Source organism: Nicotiana tomentosiformis, chromosome 2 (assembly GCF_000390325.3).
Source record: "Nicotiana tomentosiformis chromosome 2, ASM39032v3, whole genome shotgun sequence".
Lineage (NCBI taxonomy): Eukaryota > Viridiplantae > Streptophyta > Magnoliopsida > Solanales > Solanaceae > Nicotiana > Nicotiana tomentosiformis.
In genome coordinates, this window is record NC_090813.1 from 121,423,916 (window position 1) to 121,440,817 (window position 16,902).

A 16,902-nucleotide genomic window follows, 5' to 3' on the forward strand; every position below is an offset into this window, starting at 1 on the left:
AAAATCGGTTAGCGTGATGCAGCGCGACACTATCCTATCCTCGAGTCTCATTTGGGTGAGGTCTCGGGGATGGATAATGCACGCTCCGCTTTCATCATCCACCATGATACGTTTGAGGTCAGTATCTAAAATGAGTAAAGTAATGACGAGGGCATCATTATGAGGGAAAGTCAAACCGTCGGCATCCGACTCATCGAAGATGATACATTCTTCAAGGCTGTCATACAGTTCGCGGGTGATAGACCACTTAAGCTTGTGAGTGGTGGTGAACTTCATACCGTTGATAGAGGCGCCGCCGCTGCCGATGATCATGTTGATAGTACGAGCTGGTGATGGCGATAAATTTATACAAATGAGGGTTAATCTTAGTTAATAATAATGTCCCAAAGCTGAAATTCCCGGAAGAGCGATAAATAATACATAGATCTATTCCAAAAGCTATAACAGTGTACAATAATTAATATCTAAAAACCCAAGCAGAAGCAATATAGCATTAAATAATGATGAATAACAATAAATGACATTTATGTAAATAGAACGAATGAGTCACCCAAGAAAGGATGAAATCTGTGGATATTCTTTCTGACAATGATGAATGATGGACAAGCCTTTGAATATCCGAGTTATTCTCGGATCCAGTAGAAAAGTGTGGACAAAAATCTTAGTAAAAATATTATTTTTGTAGGTTTACAATAAGATCAGATTCTCTCTTTAAAGTCAAAGTATATTTTACAAATGAATCTCTTCCCCTTCCTATTATCGTGTCTCTTTCTATTTATACGGAACATGTTCCAAAAAACCCTAATAGTACACGTGCAAAGAATATCCACTAGAATATTCTATTTAATGTCATATCCGGAGACTAGCCGTTATGACTCTGTTAAGGGTTCTCGACCTCGGCCTCGATCCTTGACGACCCCTCGACTTTAGTCCTTTCTAACTCTTCGACCACGACCTTTACTGTTCTTTAAGCCATTTCAACACGTGGCAGTCTGGGAGTGTTTCGCTAATGTCATCTTGACTTAAGTATTTTAGGGATAGATTTTGACCCATACAATCAATGTCATACATATCTCATTTTCAATACAACACCCAATGAAAAAAATAATCTTTGCATTATAATTGTTGTATTGCTAATCACTATATTATAGTTCTTATATTGCTAATCAGTGCATTACTAATTTATACAACTCATGCATAAATGTTTTTAAACCAAACAACCCCTATTGCGTTTGGACGATAAAACAATAGGTTGTTTTCACTAAACAACCAAACATCGAATAAGGGAATAACCATGTCGCAAATATTACTCCCTTGTTTCTTGGAAACTGAACTGTCACTTATTAGAGACGAGACAATATGTCACCTTATATTCTCATTGGAGAAATTAACATTGTGAGAATTTGTCTTCAAAGATAACTAAAGTCAGGCCTAAACAAATTCCATGATGTAGACAAGCAAACAAAAGGCGAAACCAAGAAACCAAGCCGACCGGTAAGCGTTAATAATCGCATTGACTCAACAGTTCAGCGGTTCACGTTAAAAGACACCCCTCCCACGCATTTCAAACTTTTTCTTTTATCCCTCCCGACCCCACTACAACATAAGAACTTGAAAATTCAGAAATGCACCCCGAATTTTTTCAGATCAAACTCTCCAAAGTCCAACTGATCCAACAACCAGGGCATTCTTAATTTATCGAGAAGGGCTTGTTGTTCTCATAATTACAAAACAGTAATCAAATCGGAAAACCAACCAGTTATGCCGGCGTAGAAGAGTGAAGGTGTGGAATGACGATGGACAGAGAGAAGGAGAGGGAGATAGAGTTAGAGAGTGCAATGTACACTAACTGTTTGTTACTAGGTCTGGATCCATCCATCATTGGAATCGGAGCTAACAATGGCACTCCTCGTGTTGGACTCTTTCGTCATTCAAACCCTAAATTGGGAGAACAGCTTCTTTACTTCTTACTTTCTTCTCTTAGAGGCCCTGCTCAATCCGCGAAGGTACTCTGAATGAACTTTTTAGCTTATACAGGCTTATGGATTTATATTTTATGTTCATTTTTGTTTCCTTTTGATCTTTCAGGATTTCGATAAGGTCTGGCCTATATTTGATTCAGCTCAATCTCGTGATTTTCGAAAGGTAATTATGCTTTAGCTTTTCCTTAAAAGATAGTACTCCCTATGTCCCAATTTTTGTGCCTGATCGGGCGCGGAATTTAAGAAAACAAGAAAGACTTTTTAAACTTGTGCTCTAAACATGCTATAGACATTTGTATGACGAAGTTTAAAGTTTAATTATTTCTAAATATAGAAAAATATCATTCTTTTTGGTGTCACATAAAATGGGACCGAGAGTAAATTATTTTACGGGACATGCAGAATAGAGCTAATGGATAAGTATATTCTGATTGAAGCATAGTCTGACCAAGTTAACTTAAGTTGATTGAATTATGCTTTATTTCTAAAGAGATGTGATTCGTGAATTGAGTTTGGCTTTTTTTGTTTGTGGCTAATTTACTTCATTTTCTTTTTATTTGTGGAAATGCAGGTTGTGCAAGGAATTATAAGCGAGTTGGAATCCCAGGGGGCGCTTCCTAGAAGCAATTCGAGGGTCTCATCTCTTGCGACGTGTTGTGGACCGAGGTTGGTTCTTGAAGATCACTAATATTATTTTTTTTCTGGTTTCTATGAGATAGCGTTTTGGTTATTTTTATTTTGAGCTATCATTTGGACCATTTGATTACATATTGAAGTATCTTTCTCACATAGCTGTTATAGCACCGGTTGTCATCAGCAAAGTGAAGATTATTTTGTGGAGGCTAATTTTGATTTCACTACCTAATCGATTTTGGAGTAATTAACTCACCCTCAAGATTGCAACTTCAATGTCTTTCTGCATTCAAAGTCAGGTTACATTTAAGCGGTGCAGTTTGGCACCGCATTCTACACTTTAGTGACTTAGCACCCAATTGAAACAGCTACCATATTCAAATATGAAGCTGAATGTATATCAAGATAAGTCCTACCATCTAAACTCCTCTAAGCCAGGACAAAATCCTTGGAGTCGGATTGCTGCGGTTACAGTTGTCTTGTTCACTGCATTTGGTGTCGCTGCTTGAAAGTGGGTGAAATCAAGTTATCTCTTGCTTGGTTTTATCCAAGACTATTTGGCTGGTCACCTTATTGCCACTGCAAAGGGCTTAGGACTTGGTGATAGGTGTTTGTGCAAGAAGTTTCGCATCGGCACATGCACTAGGGTTGGAGAAGTGGCTTTGTTTGTACGGACCTTTGATCCTATGGTTCAACTATTAGGTTTCTTTGACTAATCACACAGAAGATGACATATTGCCTGATATTTTTGGGCAGGAATAATCAAGAAGTAGGTTATCAGTGGAAAATACTTAGATTGCAGCATCAGGGAGGGACATAACTCCTAAGTAAGCACGGCTTGAAAATGCGCAACTTAGAGGTTATTTCTGTGATTTCAGTACACAACCTGACTGAGTTAATTTTTGAAACTGACCCCAGGCTTTGGTCCAGTGGTAATTGCGCAACGCGTGATGTGTGGGTTAGACACACATCATGAGTTCGAATCTTGTTGCGGATAAAATCGTGGTATTTAAGTGGAGAAGGATAGAAGGGTGGATCCATCATTTACCAGGTTTTGAACCATGCGCCGGCTAGCCCTCGGGATTTCTCTGTTATATAAAAAAGTAAATTTACGAATAAACAAGTATTATTGAGTTTTATCAGCGCTGTTATTTAATCATCTAATTTCATGATCTTTTGGCATAGGAATTAATTGCCCTTGCAATTGGCAGTTCTAACACTGGCTGCTTGTTATTCTTATTATCTACCTGTGTGTCTGTAGTTTCACTTTGCATTTTGTTCTGTAAGTGCATACTCACATGAGTATGCGCAGGTTCGATCCTCCGCTTCCAGCTTTTGTTGAAAAAAGAAACACTCACATGTAAAAGCACACATGATAGCATTTGATGTACTTAGTGTTCATAATTGCTTCACATGCACTGCAGATTTGTTGAACTTCTGTGGCAACTCTCACTGCATGCCTTGAGGGAAGTTCATAGGCGAACATTTGCTGCTGATGTAGCTTCTAACCCATTACCTGCTTCATTGACAGATGTAGCTTTCTCACATGCAGCCACCTTACTTCCTGTAACCAAGGTCATCCTCCTCTGGCTTTATGTCCATTCATTTAACAAGGGACTTTGAAAATCATCTCATTGTTTGTCTACATCCTGAGTTGCTGGGTTCTTGATCTCTAATGATTTAATGCGTCTGTCGGGTAGTTATATCTGAAGACCGGGGTTCAATTTCTGCCATTTCAAAGAAGCAATGCATGAATCCTCTTAATTATTCACGTTTGAGGGCTTAGTTTTCTTTATGTATGAAGCTATTTCCTGTTACTAATCCTGATAATATACCTTGGAGTAATGGTTTTTACTTTTTCAATACTCCGTAATAAGGTATTGAGTGGGGCTATAATGATTTTACCTAGCTAATCTTTAAGCTAATATGTTATCTGGAAAACTCTCATGATTTGTGTAAGTTAATATTGCAAGTTTGCAGATCTAATTGTGTCCTTGTTGTCTGTGTAGGCTAGGATTGCACTTGAAAGAAGAAGGTTTCTGAAAAATGCAGAAACAGCAGTTCAAAGACAGGCCACATGGTCTAATTTGGCTCATGAGATGACAGCTGAGTTTCGAGGCCTTTGTGCTGAAGAGGTAAGATAAGAATCTTATTCTCTGAGAACTTTAGAGTTGATTTATATTCTTATATTCACAGCGGTGACTGGTGAGTAACTCTTTCCGGAAAACATCTTTCATCCCCTCGGTCTCAGGCTTATTTGCAGCAAGAACTTGAAAAACTGCATGATGTTAGAAACAAAGTAAAGTTGGAAGGTGAACTGTGGGATGAACTTGTATCAAGCTCGAGCCAAAACTCGCATATGGTCCAAAGAGCTACTCGCTTGTGGGACTCTTTGCTATCTCGCCAAAGTGAGTACAAACAGTTGATGGTTATCTTAAGTTGTCTATCATATGTAAAATCCATAAAGGCTCTATTAGTATGTGTTCTACAAAATGCTATATACTCCATAGTTTGTTTTTCATATGGCAATGCCATTGCCCTGCCTGGGAGTCAACAGTGGCCATTTCCCACTTCGCTTTCTTGGTGATTGAACCCACAGCCTCAGGGTTGGAGGTGGAGGACCCTTTCCACTAGCTATCCTTCCCTTGGTACAAAATGCTAGACATTTGATATTGCAATTAATGTGATAATTAGCTATTAAAGTGGTCCCAGATCAGTTTTAACGTCTTCGAAATCATATTACTTATGTGCATATGTCGTGCAGCTCAGCACGAGATTCTCGCTTCTGGCCCAATAGAGGATCTTATAGCTCATCGTGAGCATAGGTAAAGTCACTTTCTGTATGATCTTGGGTTTCAAAAGCTGGACTTACCTTCATATTGTTTTTTAAATATTCTTGTTCAGGTATCGTATATCTGGGTCAGCTTTGCTTGCAGCCATGGATCAAAGTTCTGTAGCTCCACCTCGTGATTTAGTTCCATCACATCTAGATAATAAAGATCAATCTGAAAGATCACAAGCAGATTTTAATAGAGAAAAGCATGTGAACAATCCAGATTCTTCTCATACTCAAGCAAATGATGAGAGTTTTTCTCGAGTTGATGAAAGGACTGCAAGAGCCCATCCAACTATTGATATAGCTGAAGTTTTGAGGCGTTGGACACATGCCCTACAACGAATTCATAAGCAGTCACTTCAATTGGTACGCTATTTTCTATGTTGGTTCAAGATTTTAGGTCTTTGAAGAGCGCTTTTGACCCCAATAAACTCTAAGCTTTAACTACTTTGATGGAATTTGTCATTCTTTTTTCTGTATGTTTGTGATGTTTCTTATTATGTGGTGTTCTGGGCTTCTTCTTAGAGTCTAACTATGATGTCAAAGCTTACTCTACAGTCAAGGAATGTGTATAATCTGTCTTAGCATGTGATAGAGTATTGTATCTGCTTATGTTTTGAGCTTAAGAGAAATTAATCTGTAGCATCTTTATCTAGTGATGTCTTAAGGAAAAACTTCCAGAGTTCCGTGTTCATATGAAGCTTTCACATATGTGGTGAAGTATAATACTGGAACCTATCTATTTTTTTGTCAATAATTAGGTTAAAAGTATGTTCTCCTCACTTTTTCTTTTTCTTCCTAATACAATAATTCCATTCAGGCAAAAGTAAATGACGGAGAGGGTCCAGAGCTTCTGAGAAGTTCACATGATGGTGGTACAGACAGTCACGTGGAATCCTTGGCTGCAACACTTGCTGAACATAGGCAGCACCTAGCAAGTATACAGGTTTGTGCAGTCCGTCAAGTTGGTTGCATGTTTGAACTATTTTACATGGTCTAAAGTGGAGTACGAGATATCGCATGCATTGGTCATTGGGCTCTGGTAATTTCCAGCATGTTTTGTCTTTTTGGAGGATCCGTATGAAAGTGCCTTCATTCATGTCCTACCCGTTGAAACTGGTTTCGGGGCCATTGAAGATTCTAACTTAGCATTTGGAAAGTTGATTATCTGAAAAGTGGAAGTGGTATTCCTGGAATTCTCAGCATTGCATAAAAGCTATATTAGTGTATTTGTGATGATAATATACTGTTGAAACTGTTCTCCAGGTGCTCATAAATCAACTGAAGGAAGTTGCTCCAGCTATAAAGAATTCAATTACGGAGCTGACAGAAGAAGTTGATAGTATTTCGTCCAGTCTTCTCCCCATGGCCACGCATCATGCTAGATCACATTCACTGGTCCAAGCACAGAATAGCAGAACGATATCGGTAATGTTTTGTGAAGCATTTAATGGGATTTATAACTTACCTACCTTCTGCAACGCACAACAGAACTTAAACAATAGGTATTCTACAGGAGAACAGCACCGATGAGGTAGCTGAGATGACCTCAAAAATGTCATCCATGCATTTTGAAAAGGCATCAGCTACAGCCAGTCCCCCTGCTTTAAAGCTCCCACCTTTGTTTGGTTTAACACCAAATTCTTCTGGAAAAGGTGGGAACATGCAGAAGCGACATGTCTCAGCTCAGACCAGCCAAATAGAAAATCTGCATGAGAAAAAATCTCCAGATCTGCCAATTTCAAATAATTCAATGGATAATCCGCGACAAGGTTTTGTTCTTCCTTCTAAATGCGTGCACTGATTTTCTTCAGTTTGGAATCTCTAAAATATGTTGTCTGAATTTCAGCAGATGATGACCTTAGCTTTGTCAAAAATTTGAAGAGATCCGTCAGAGAAGCTGCACTTTCCTCCCAATCTTACTATCCAGAATCATCTCAAGATAGTCGTTCTGATGATAGCTCTGAGCACTATTTCATACCTGTACCCGGGGTTGGGTTTTCTCATCTTGGTAGCAAACCAAACTTATTGAGAAGTAAAAAGCTGCTCGCGTCTGAACCAGATTCATCTTTTTATGGGAACCATCTTCCACAAAGTCATGTGGGCATCAAGTCAGATGGACTTCTTGACTTATTTAATGATCTGCGGTCTCTTGATGACTATGATGGCATAGATAGTTTTCTGTCAACCATGGGTTCAAACTCTTCAGTTTCTGATGCTTGCAGGTCATTTTATGATATGGAGGAAGCTGAAGAACAAGTATTTTCTCCTCCTTTGCTTATGGATACATCACTGTTGGCAGAGTCATACGAGGATTTACTTGGTATGTGTGAGCAATTGCTTATTGTTTTGGTATTTCTACTGTCACATTACTATCTACATTCCCTGGGCTATCTATCAAAGCTGATTTTTTTATTCTTAAGACAATGCTGTAGACAATAGACATGGTTTAGATTCTTAATTTAAATCCATTTGGTTTACCTTTGTTTTCTTTTTTCTTTGACTGGGGGATTATGAGTTAAGGGTATCATTTGTGGAGCTCATTAGCAACTTACCTTCCATAACTGTGCCAATGCTATATTTTTTTTAAGTTCAAAATATAGGTTCCATGACCCTAACTGGTAGCAGTGGATGAATGATTATTGAAAGCATTTCCTAGTTCTGGACATTAAATGGCTTCCCATTTTTTCTTTGTTAAATGCTTCATGATCAAAAAGAGAATTGTTGTTTGTTAAATGCTTCAATCAATCAAAATACCAATTACCAACTGTATTTCAACCCCAAACTAGTTGGCATTGGCTGTATGAATCCTCAAATATTCATTTTGCTCTATTTGGACCAATTTCTTTCATTGCTAAATTTTATTGAATGTTTATTGTTGGTCATTCTCTGGGTGTGTGTGTGTGAGAGAGAGAGAGAGAGAGAGAGAGAGAGTCATCTCTCTTTGTTCACTTTGCTTTGCATCCCTGGATGCTATGATCTACTTCCGTTGCCTTGTTGCCTTGTTTCCTTTACTAGACTATTGACTGTCTAATAGTTTAATAAACATCTTACTCTTGCAGCACCTTTGTCAGAAACTGAAACTGCGTTAATGGAGCGCTGAGATCAAAGTTCAAATTGCCTTGCTGCTCAGCCTACAACAGATGCTCAGAATCTTGTACTTCCAATCTTTCAGTGGTTTGGGATAACCTCCAACTTTCTTTCTTCATTTGTTTATGCTTATCCTCTTCACGCGGCGTCTCATCTTGTTTTGAGGAGCAGAGGGAATTTGACATCTCGACATTTCTTAAATCAGCTTGACAGACTGTTGTGATCTTTAAATGTTCACCCACCACTGTCAACCTGGGTTCATAAAAATAAAGCTCTTCTGGAGGAGATCACCAGAACTGCACCAGATGTGTAATGTATTCTTTACTGAAGGGAAAAAGTGCCATCTTACTTTTGTGATTGCTACACTTCCATCTCTTGGCAGTTAAGCTTATGTTCATCACCCTCTGTCAGTTTTATAGTAAGATTTAATTGTAGATAAGTAATTATTATGCCTTTAGTTGATCCAGACAGTAAAGAAATGTTCAGTTAATGCGTGGATGGAAAATTGAGTCTCCCTACTGCACTGCAAGACCTCTTAGTTTTCCCTTGTTATATATTAACAAGCCTGTGTATAAGCTTCTTCAGCTTTCTGGCGAAGGATTTAAACTTCTGTCCTATATTCTTTGGTGTGTTTGTACTTGGAGACAATTTCCATGTCTCTTAAATCTGTACAACTATAAGTTTGAAGCTTTTAACAACCCTTGTTGTAGTTGTCTTTGTCTTGTCTTCTTCTCCCCTCTATGAACTGACATTCCATTTTATCTTTTGATTTCGCGCACTAAGCAACTGCCTGCAAAACGGATTATACTGTGATGTATGAATTGCCTTTCCCTTCTAGACATTAAAACACCTTTCATTGCACACTTGTACCATTAAAACACCTTTCACTGCACATTTTACCAAGTACCTATAAAGGTTTCTGTTTCTGGCTCAAAGCTCTTATCCTTTTAACTGAATTTATTTATCCAACTGCTTATTTATCTAAGATAATCTTTGGTTTACTTCTTCGAGTTATATGTGGCGTCGATCTGTTGGCTTATAGACCTAGGGCCGGTGCGGTCCCTAGTGTTTCGGGTAAAATGTGAAATGATAGTAACCTCCTCTGATGGAACCTTGTCTGTGTCTGAATATTCTAGTTATCTTTTCTTCAGTAGGTCTTCGTTCGTAGGTTATAAGTATAAGGTTTTCTGCTACACAACATGCCCACAGTTTGGGTGCTATCGACAAAACCAATCAAATAGATTGGAAGAGAAGGTTGTCTGCTCCTTTGGCCATTGACAGGGATTTGAAAGAAAAACTTGGAAATAATGAAATCCAAGTTAAACAACTGGAGGAACAGTTCTAGTGTTTTAATTGGAGTATCATAGGAAAATCTTCAAGCGTGAGCTAAGGAACAGCTGGAGGGTTACAATTGGAAAGAGGTGGACTGCTCATATGCTCTATTATCTAACAATATCTGAATATTGAGGATCCCAATAATCTTGATGATTAATTTCTGATCCTTAGTTTTGCCATATTCTGAAGGTAATGTAGCCGTCGAATAACTTGACTTTGAGGCAAGTACCAGTGTACCACCTCATGTTGTCTCATTTATTTATGAGAAAGGAAGATCTTTATCATTGTTTTTATTTTTTGTATTTTTATATTTTGGAGAAGATTGTAGGTTTTCAGATTTAAGCCTTAATTTGCTCCCTTTTAATTTCTTTTTGGGGGTCAAAAGTAGCAAAGACACAAGTTCTCTGGAAAACTTTGAGTTGGATTGGTGCAATTTGATGATTCTATTTTAAAAATCCAGGCTCACAATGACCAATATTATACAAAAAGAAAAAGGAAGAGAATAAGACAATGTTTATGATTTGAAGCGGAGATGCGAAAAAGAGATTGGACCAATTAAAAACAAGACAGGAAGTTGCTCAAGCTAACTAAATTCCAGACTTCCTAACTGGGGAAAACAGAAATGGCAAACAACCGTTAAATGACAACCTAAGAGGGATTTGGACATTTTGGGATTGCGTAGTTTTCTCGTGAGCTTTTAACTGAAATGGTTCTTTAAGTTTGGAGATATGCATATTTTTGTTGTTAGTAAATTGTTCTGAGTACATATGATCTTTAAGTTTGTAGTTTTTGAGCACTTTTGATCCAAGTAATGAAATTCTCAAATAAATGCTTGAAAGCTAACATTTTTTCATGTGACCAAAGTAGAAACAACACCGAGGTTCTTTTTCTTTCGAAATTGAAACAAAATACACAACCAACTCTCACAATAATTCATAAAAACAATTTTCTGATATTTAAATTCAATCAATTAGAAGAATAAAACAGACAAAATAATCAGAATGTTTCCTTCTCTATAACAGGAAAAGGAGTGAACATGTCTTATCTCCCATGTTACACTACAATTGGTAGTATTTGGTAAGCCTCTTGCATCAGGCTCTTTACTTTTGCTCTTAGATTCTGAAAATGGTCAAATAACAAACGGTACCAAACTGGATTCTGGAGATTTCAGAAAATATAATTAGATTTGTGGATTTTGAGGTTACATATGTGTTGGAAAAAAAAAAAGTTGACATCTGTTAGGAAAAAACGAAAATATAAACCAAAAAAGGACCAAAGGGGTAAAGAACAAAACCAATAATAGAATGAGGAAAAAGAAAAAGGCTCAAATTTACCATTGTATTATTCGAAGTTATTTAAATCTGTCGTTAATTATACTTTTGGAAGGGAGCCTTGAAATAATAGTAAACTTATCTCCGTGTGATCTATAGATTACTGGTTCGAGCCGTGAAAGCATTCACTAGTACTTGCAGTAGTAAGTTGTCTACATCATATCCTTTGGAGTGCGATTCGTTACGGATCTTGCATGAATGCGAGATGCTTTGTGCACCAGATTATCTTTTTTAAAAAAAAAAATAAATTATACTCGTATTTATACTTACAATTAAGGTAGCTCTAGTGTAAAATAAATAGACTCCACGTATCTAATTTTTGCAAGAAGAAAGTTTTAAATTTACCCATTAATTTTTAACTAGATCTATTAAGCAGTTAAGAACAAATATGAAACGTTTTCCTAACAACAAGATAATATTAAATTAAAAAATTTAACGTGTTATAAAATAAAGGTTGTAAAGTAAAGAAATCGAAGACAAGTATAGAGAGACTGATATATTATACAACTTCAAACTTATGTACATAATGAACTGAATTCTCCTCTATTTATAGAAGAAAGGAAACTGTTGTGTAAGCTGCTACTGCAAACTGTTGTGCAAGCCGCTACTGCAAGCTGTTGTGTAAGCTGCTTGTAAGATACTGCTGCAAGCTGTTGTGTAAGCTGCTTGTAAGCTGTTACTCTAAGTTGTTGTGCCAGATATAGATAATCTTCTATCATGGGTAATATTTATCCATAACGGAGTACCGAAAGGATAAGCTTTTTTAGGAGACTTATTTCCAATAGAGTACTAAATAGATAAACATATTTAAGTCGAAGTCTCATATGGATAAGCTTGTTCAGGAAGCTTATGTACAACGGAGTATTAAATGAACATCCATAATATAATATATTTATAACACTCCCCCTTGGATATTCATTAAAAAATAATGTGCCTCATTAAAACCTTACTAGAAAAAAACCTTGTGGGAAAAAATCCTAGTGAAGGAAAAATAGTACACATATTTAGTAATACGCATTGCTAGCTGCTTCATTAAAAACCTTATAAGGAAAATCCTGTGGGAAAAAACCTTAGTAAGGAAAAAAGAGTACATCGCGTATTTTATTTCCCTTGATGAAAACCTTGTTTCAAATATTTAAGTCTCCGCATTCCAATCTTGTATACCATCTTCTCAAAAGTTGAAGTTGGTAAAGATTTAGTGAATAAATATGCCGGATTGTCACTTGAACGGATTTGTTGCACATCAATGTCACCATTTTTCTGAAGATCGTGTGTGTAGAATAATTTTGGTGAAATGTGCTTCGTTCTATCTCCTTTTATAAATTCTCCCTTCAATTGGGCTATGCATGCAGCATTGTCTTCGTATAAAATTGTGGGTCTTTTCTCACATTCCAAACCACATTTTTCTCGAATAAAATGAATTATTGATCTCAACCATACGCATTCCCTACTTGCTTCATGAATAGCTATTATTTCAGCATGATTTGAAGAAGTAGCAACAATAGATTGCTTTGTGGGACGTCATGATATGATAGTACCTCCACATGTAAAAATGTACCCGGTTTGAGATCTAGCTTTATGGGGATCAGATAAATAACCTGCATCTGCATGACCAACAAGATCTGCACTATCTTTGTTAGCATAAAACAAACACATATCAAGAGTTTCCTTTAAATATCGCAATATATGCTTAATCTCGTTCCAATATCTCCGTGTAGGAGAAGAACTATATCTTGCTAGTAAATTAGCAGAAAATGCTATGTCAATCCTTGTAGCATTAGCAAGATACATTAGTGCACCAATTGGACTGAGATAGGGTACTTCGGGACCAAGGAGTTCCTCATCCTCTTCTGGAGGTCGAAACAAATATTTATTCACTTCAAGTGATCAAACAACCATTGGTGTACTCAATGGGTGCGCTTTGTCCATGTAAAAGTGTTTTAAGACCCTTTTTGTATAGGCAGATTGATGGATAAAGATCCCGTCTGCTAAATGTTCAATTTGCAGACCAAGACAAAGTTTTGTCTTTCCAAGATCTTTCATCTCAAATTCTTTCTTAAGATATTCAATTGCCTTTTGGAGCTCTTCTGAAGTTCCAACAAGATTTATGTCGTCAACATAAACAACAGGTATAACAAGTTCTGAAGTCATTTTCTTTATAAAAATACATGGACAAATAACATCATTTATGTAACCCTCTTTCAGCAAATATTCGCTGAGGCGATTATACCACATGCGCCCAGATTGCTTTAAACTATACAAAGATCTTTATAATCTGATTGAGTACATTTCCCGAGATTTTGAATATGCTTCACACATTTTAAATCCTTTAGGGATTTTCATGTAAATTTCATTATCAAGTGACTCGTACAGATAAGCTGTAACCACATCCATTAGATGTATTTCAAGCCTTTCACGTAAGGCTAAACTGATGATATATCGAAATGTTACGGCATCCATAACTGGTGAATATGTTTCTTCATAATCGACTCCAGGTCGTTGTGGGAATCCTTGTGCAACAAGGCGAGCCTTGTATCTTTCAACTTTATTTTTATCATTTCTTTTTTCGCACAAAAACCCATTTATGACCAACTGACTTTATACCAGCATGTGTTTGGACTACTGGTCCAAAGACCTCTCTTTTAGCAAGTGACTTCAATTCCGATTGAATTGACTCTTGCCATTTTGTCCAATCAGATCTTTGTCGACATTCTTCGACAGATCGGGGTTCAAGATTCTCACTATCTTACATAATGTTAAGTGCGACATTATATGCAAAAATATTATCCACCACTATTTCAGATCAATTTAAATTAATCCCATCACCAGTAGAACTTATTAAAAGTTCCTCACTCACTTGAGTCTCGGGTTCATTGACTTCTTCAGGAATCTCAGAACTAATCAGATCTTGGGTCTCTTCAGGAGATCCCTTCATAATATCATTTTGATCATTTGTCGATTTTCTTTTTCTAGGATTTCGATCCTTAAAACCCAAAGGTCTACCACGCTTCAGACGTGCTTTAGGTTCACTAGCTCTCATGTTAGTAGATGGTCCTGCTAGGATATCAATTCAGATAGGCACATTCTCTGTAGGGATATGCGACTTAGTTATCCTTTTTAAATCACAAAAGAGAAATTGTGTGGAAAGTTTCTTCATTATCTCACTTTGATCCACGTACCCCTATATGTAATCAGGAGGTCTAGAAGATCATCCATTTACAGAAATATAGCAAATCAGTAAATGCGGCGGGCATTTGATTTGCTATATTCTGTAAATGGATAATCTTCTGGACCTCCTGATTACATATAGGGGTATGTGGATCAAAGTGAGATAATGATGAAACTTTTCACACATTTTCTCTTTTGATTTCCTTTTTCTCTCCCCCTAATTGTGAAAAATTTATTTCATCAAATCGACAATCTACAAATCGAACAGTAAATAAATCTCCCGTCAATGGTTCAAGATAGCGAATAATAGAGGGTGATTCAAACCCAATATATATTCCTAACCTTCTTTGGGGGCCCATCTTACTGCGCTGTGGTGGTGCAACTGGCATATATACAACACATCCAAAAATTTGTAGATGGACAACATTTGGTTTATGACCAAAAACTAATTGTGACGGAGAATATTTATTATAATGTGTTGGTATGAGACGGATAAGTGATGCTGCGTGCAAGATAGCATGGCCCCAAACAGTAGCGGGCAATTTTGTTTTCATAAGTAGTGGTCTTGCTATCAATTACAGCTGTTTAATAAATGACTCTGCAAGGCCATTTTGAGTATGAACATAAGCTACAAGATGTTTAACTTTTATTCCAACTGATAGGCAGTAATTATCAAAAGCTTGAGATGAGAATTCTCTAGCATTATCAAGGCGAATAGCCTTTATAGGATAATCTGGGAATTGTACCCTTAATCGAATTATTTGGGCTAATAACTTTGCAAACGCCAGGTTACGAGATGATAGTAGGCACACATGAGACCATCTTGAAGATGCATCTATTAGGACCATAAAATATCTAAACAGCCCACTTACTGGGTGAATAGGTCCACATATATCCCAATGTATACGTTCTAAAAAGGCAGGGGACTCAATGCCAACCTTCATTGGTGATGGTCTAGTGATCATTTTACCTTGATAACAAGCATCACAAGAAAATTCATCATTTGTGAGAATCTTCAGGTTCTTTAATGGATGCCCACTCGAATTTTCAGTAATTCGTCTCATCATTATTGATCCAGGATGGCCCAAACGGCCATAGCAAAGCACAAAAGTATTTGAATCAGTAAACTTCCGGTTTACGATAGAGTGTGCTTCAAATGTACTAACCTTTGAATTGTATAAGCCAGAAGATAAAGTTGGTAACTTTTCTACAATGCATTTCTCGCCAGAAATATTCTTTGTAATACAAAGATATTCCACGTTCATTTCATCTATTGTCTCAACATGATACCCATTTCGGCGGATATCTATAAAACTTAATAAGTTTCTTCGGGACTTGGAGGAGAACAATGCATTATCGATAATAAGTTTTGTTCCCTTAGACAGAAATACAGTAGCTCTTCCGGAGCCTTCAATCAAACTTATATTACCAGAAATTGTTGAAACATTTACTTTTTTCTTATGCAAATAAGAAAAGTATTTCTGATCTTTGAATATGGCATACGTTGTTCTACTATCAATTACACAAATATCTTCGTGATTGGTCTTTGATCCAAACATAATTTGAGGATTATCCATATTCTTCAAAATGACATAAACAAAATAAATATGATAGTAAATATCATTTTCAAAACATAACTTTTATTTATGTATAACAATTACATAACCATACTATCTACTACAAATAATAAAAATTAAAATATTTATATTTTTACAGATTCACTACCGATCACATGACTTGTTTCTCCTTCTGGGAGTGCAAAATAATCAGCTACATCCAAATGCATGAAGTCTAAATTATCTTCATAAATAAAAATTGCTTCAACATTTTTCTCTGTCTTCTTCAGGGAGGCTTGATACAGCTCAACCAGGTGCTTTGGCGTACGACATGTACGTGACCAGTGCCCTTTTCCTCCACATCTATAGCATGCATTTTCTGACTTTGCTGCTTGCACCGCTTCATGCTTTTGTTCATTCCTTTTCCACTGCTGGTGGTGAGGAGGGTTCTTTGGTGCATTGTTATTACCACGCTTAGAGTTTCCTCCCCGACCACAACCATGACCACGACTGAGGCCACGTCATCTTCCACACTTAGCTTGGTGGAAGTTCGTCTCATTCACTTCAGGGAATTGACAAGAACCAGTAAGTCGGCTTTCATGATTTTTCATTAATAGCCCATTATGTTTCTCGGCTACAAGAAGATGTGAGATAAATTCAGAATACTTTTTGAATCCCATCTCTCGATATTGCTGCTGCAGGAGCATATTCAAGGCATGAAAAATGGTGAAAGTTTTCTCCAACATATCATGATCAGTAATATTGTCACCACATAGTTTCAATTGGGAAATAATTCTGAACATAGCAGAATTATACTCATTGATAGATTTAAAATCTTGTAGCCTTAGATGAGTCCAATCATAACGTGCCTGTGGAAGAACGACCATCTTCAGGTGGTCATATCTATCTTTCAAATTATTCCACAGTATGACTGGATCTTTAACAGTAAGATATTCCATTTTCAGGCCCTC

At 36.9% G+C, this 16,902-nt stretch overlaps 1 protein-coding gene across 3 annotated transcripts; it reads left to right on the top strand.

Annotated features, from left to right (window-relative positions):
* Window positions 1-1,422: 1,422 nt before the first annotated feature.
* Window positions 1,423-9,250, top strand: LOC104095620 (AUGMIN subunit 6-like). 3 transcript variants are annotated; one of them, XM_009601783.4, is made up of 14 exons: window positions 1,423-2,006; window positions 2,089-2,145; window positions 2,554-2,648; window positions 4,040-4,190; window positions 4,625-4,750; window positions 4,867-5,023; window positions 5,380-5,440; window positions 5,520-5,817; window positions 6,272-6,397; window positions 6,718-6,879; window positions 6,968-7,223; window positions 7,301-7,562; window positions 7,677-7,774; window positions 8,514-9,250. In XM_009601783.4, the coding sequence occupies exons 1-14, from the start codon at window positions 1,791-1,793 to the stop codon at window positions 8,552-8,554; spliced, it is 2,106 nt and encodes a 701-aa protein (XP_009600078.1). In that variant the 5' UTR covers window positions 1,423-1,790; the 3' UTR covers window positions 8,555-9,250. The 3 variants fall into 3 exon arrangements, with proteins under 3 accessions (XP_009600078.1, XP_009600076.1, XP_009600077.1); XM_009601781.4 differs by having other exon boundaries at window positions 1,424-2,006; window positions 7,301-7,774; XM_009601782.4 differs by having other exon boundaries at window positions 1,424-2,006; window positions 7,304-7,774.
* Window positions 9,251-16,902: the final 7,652 nt, after the last annotated feature.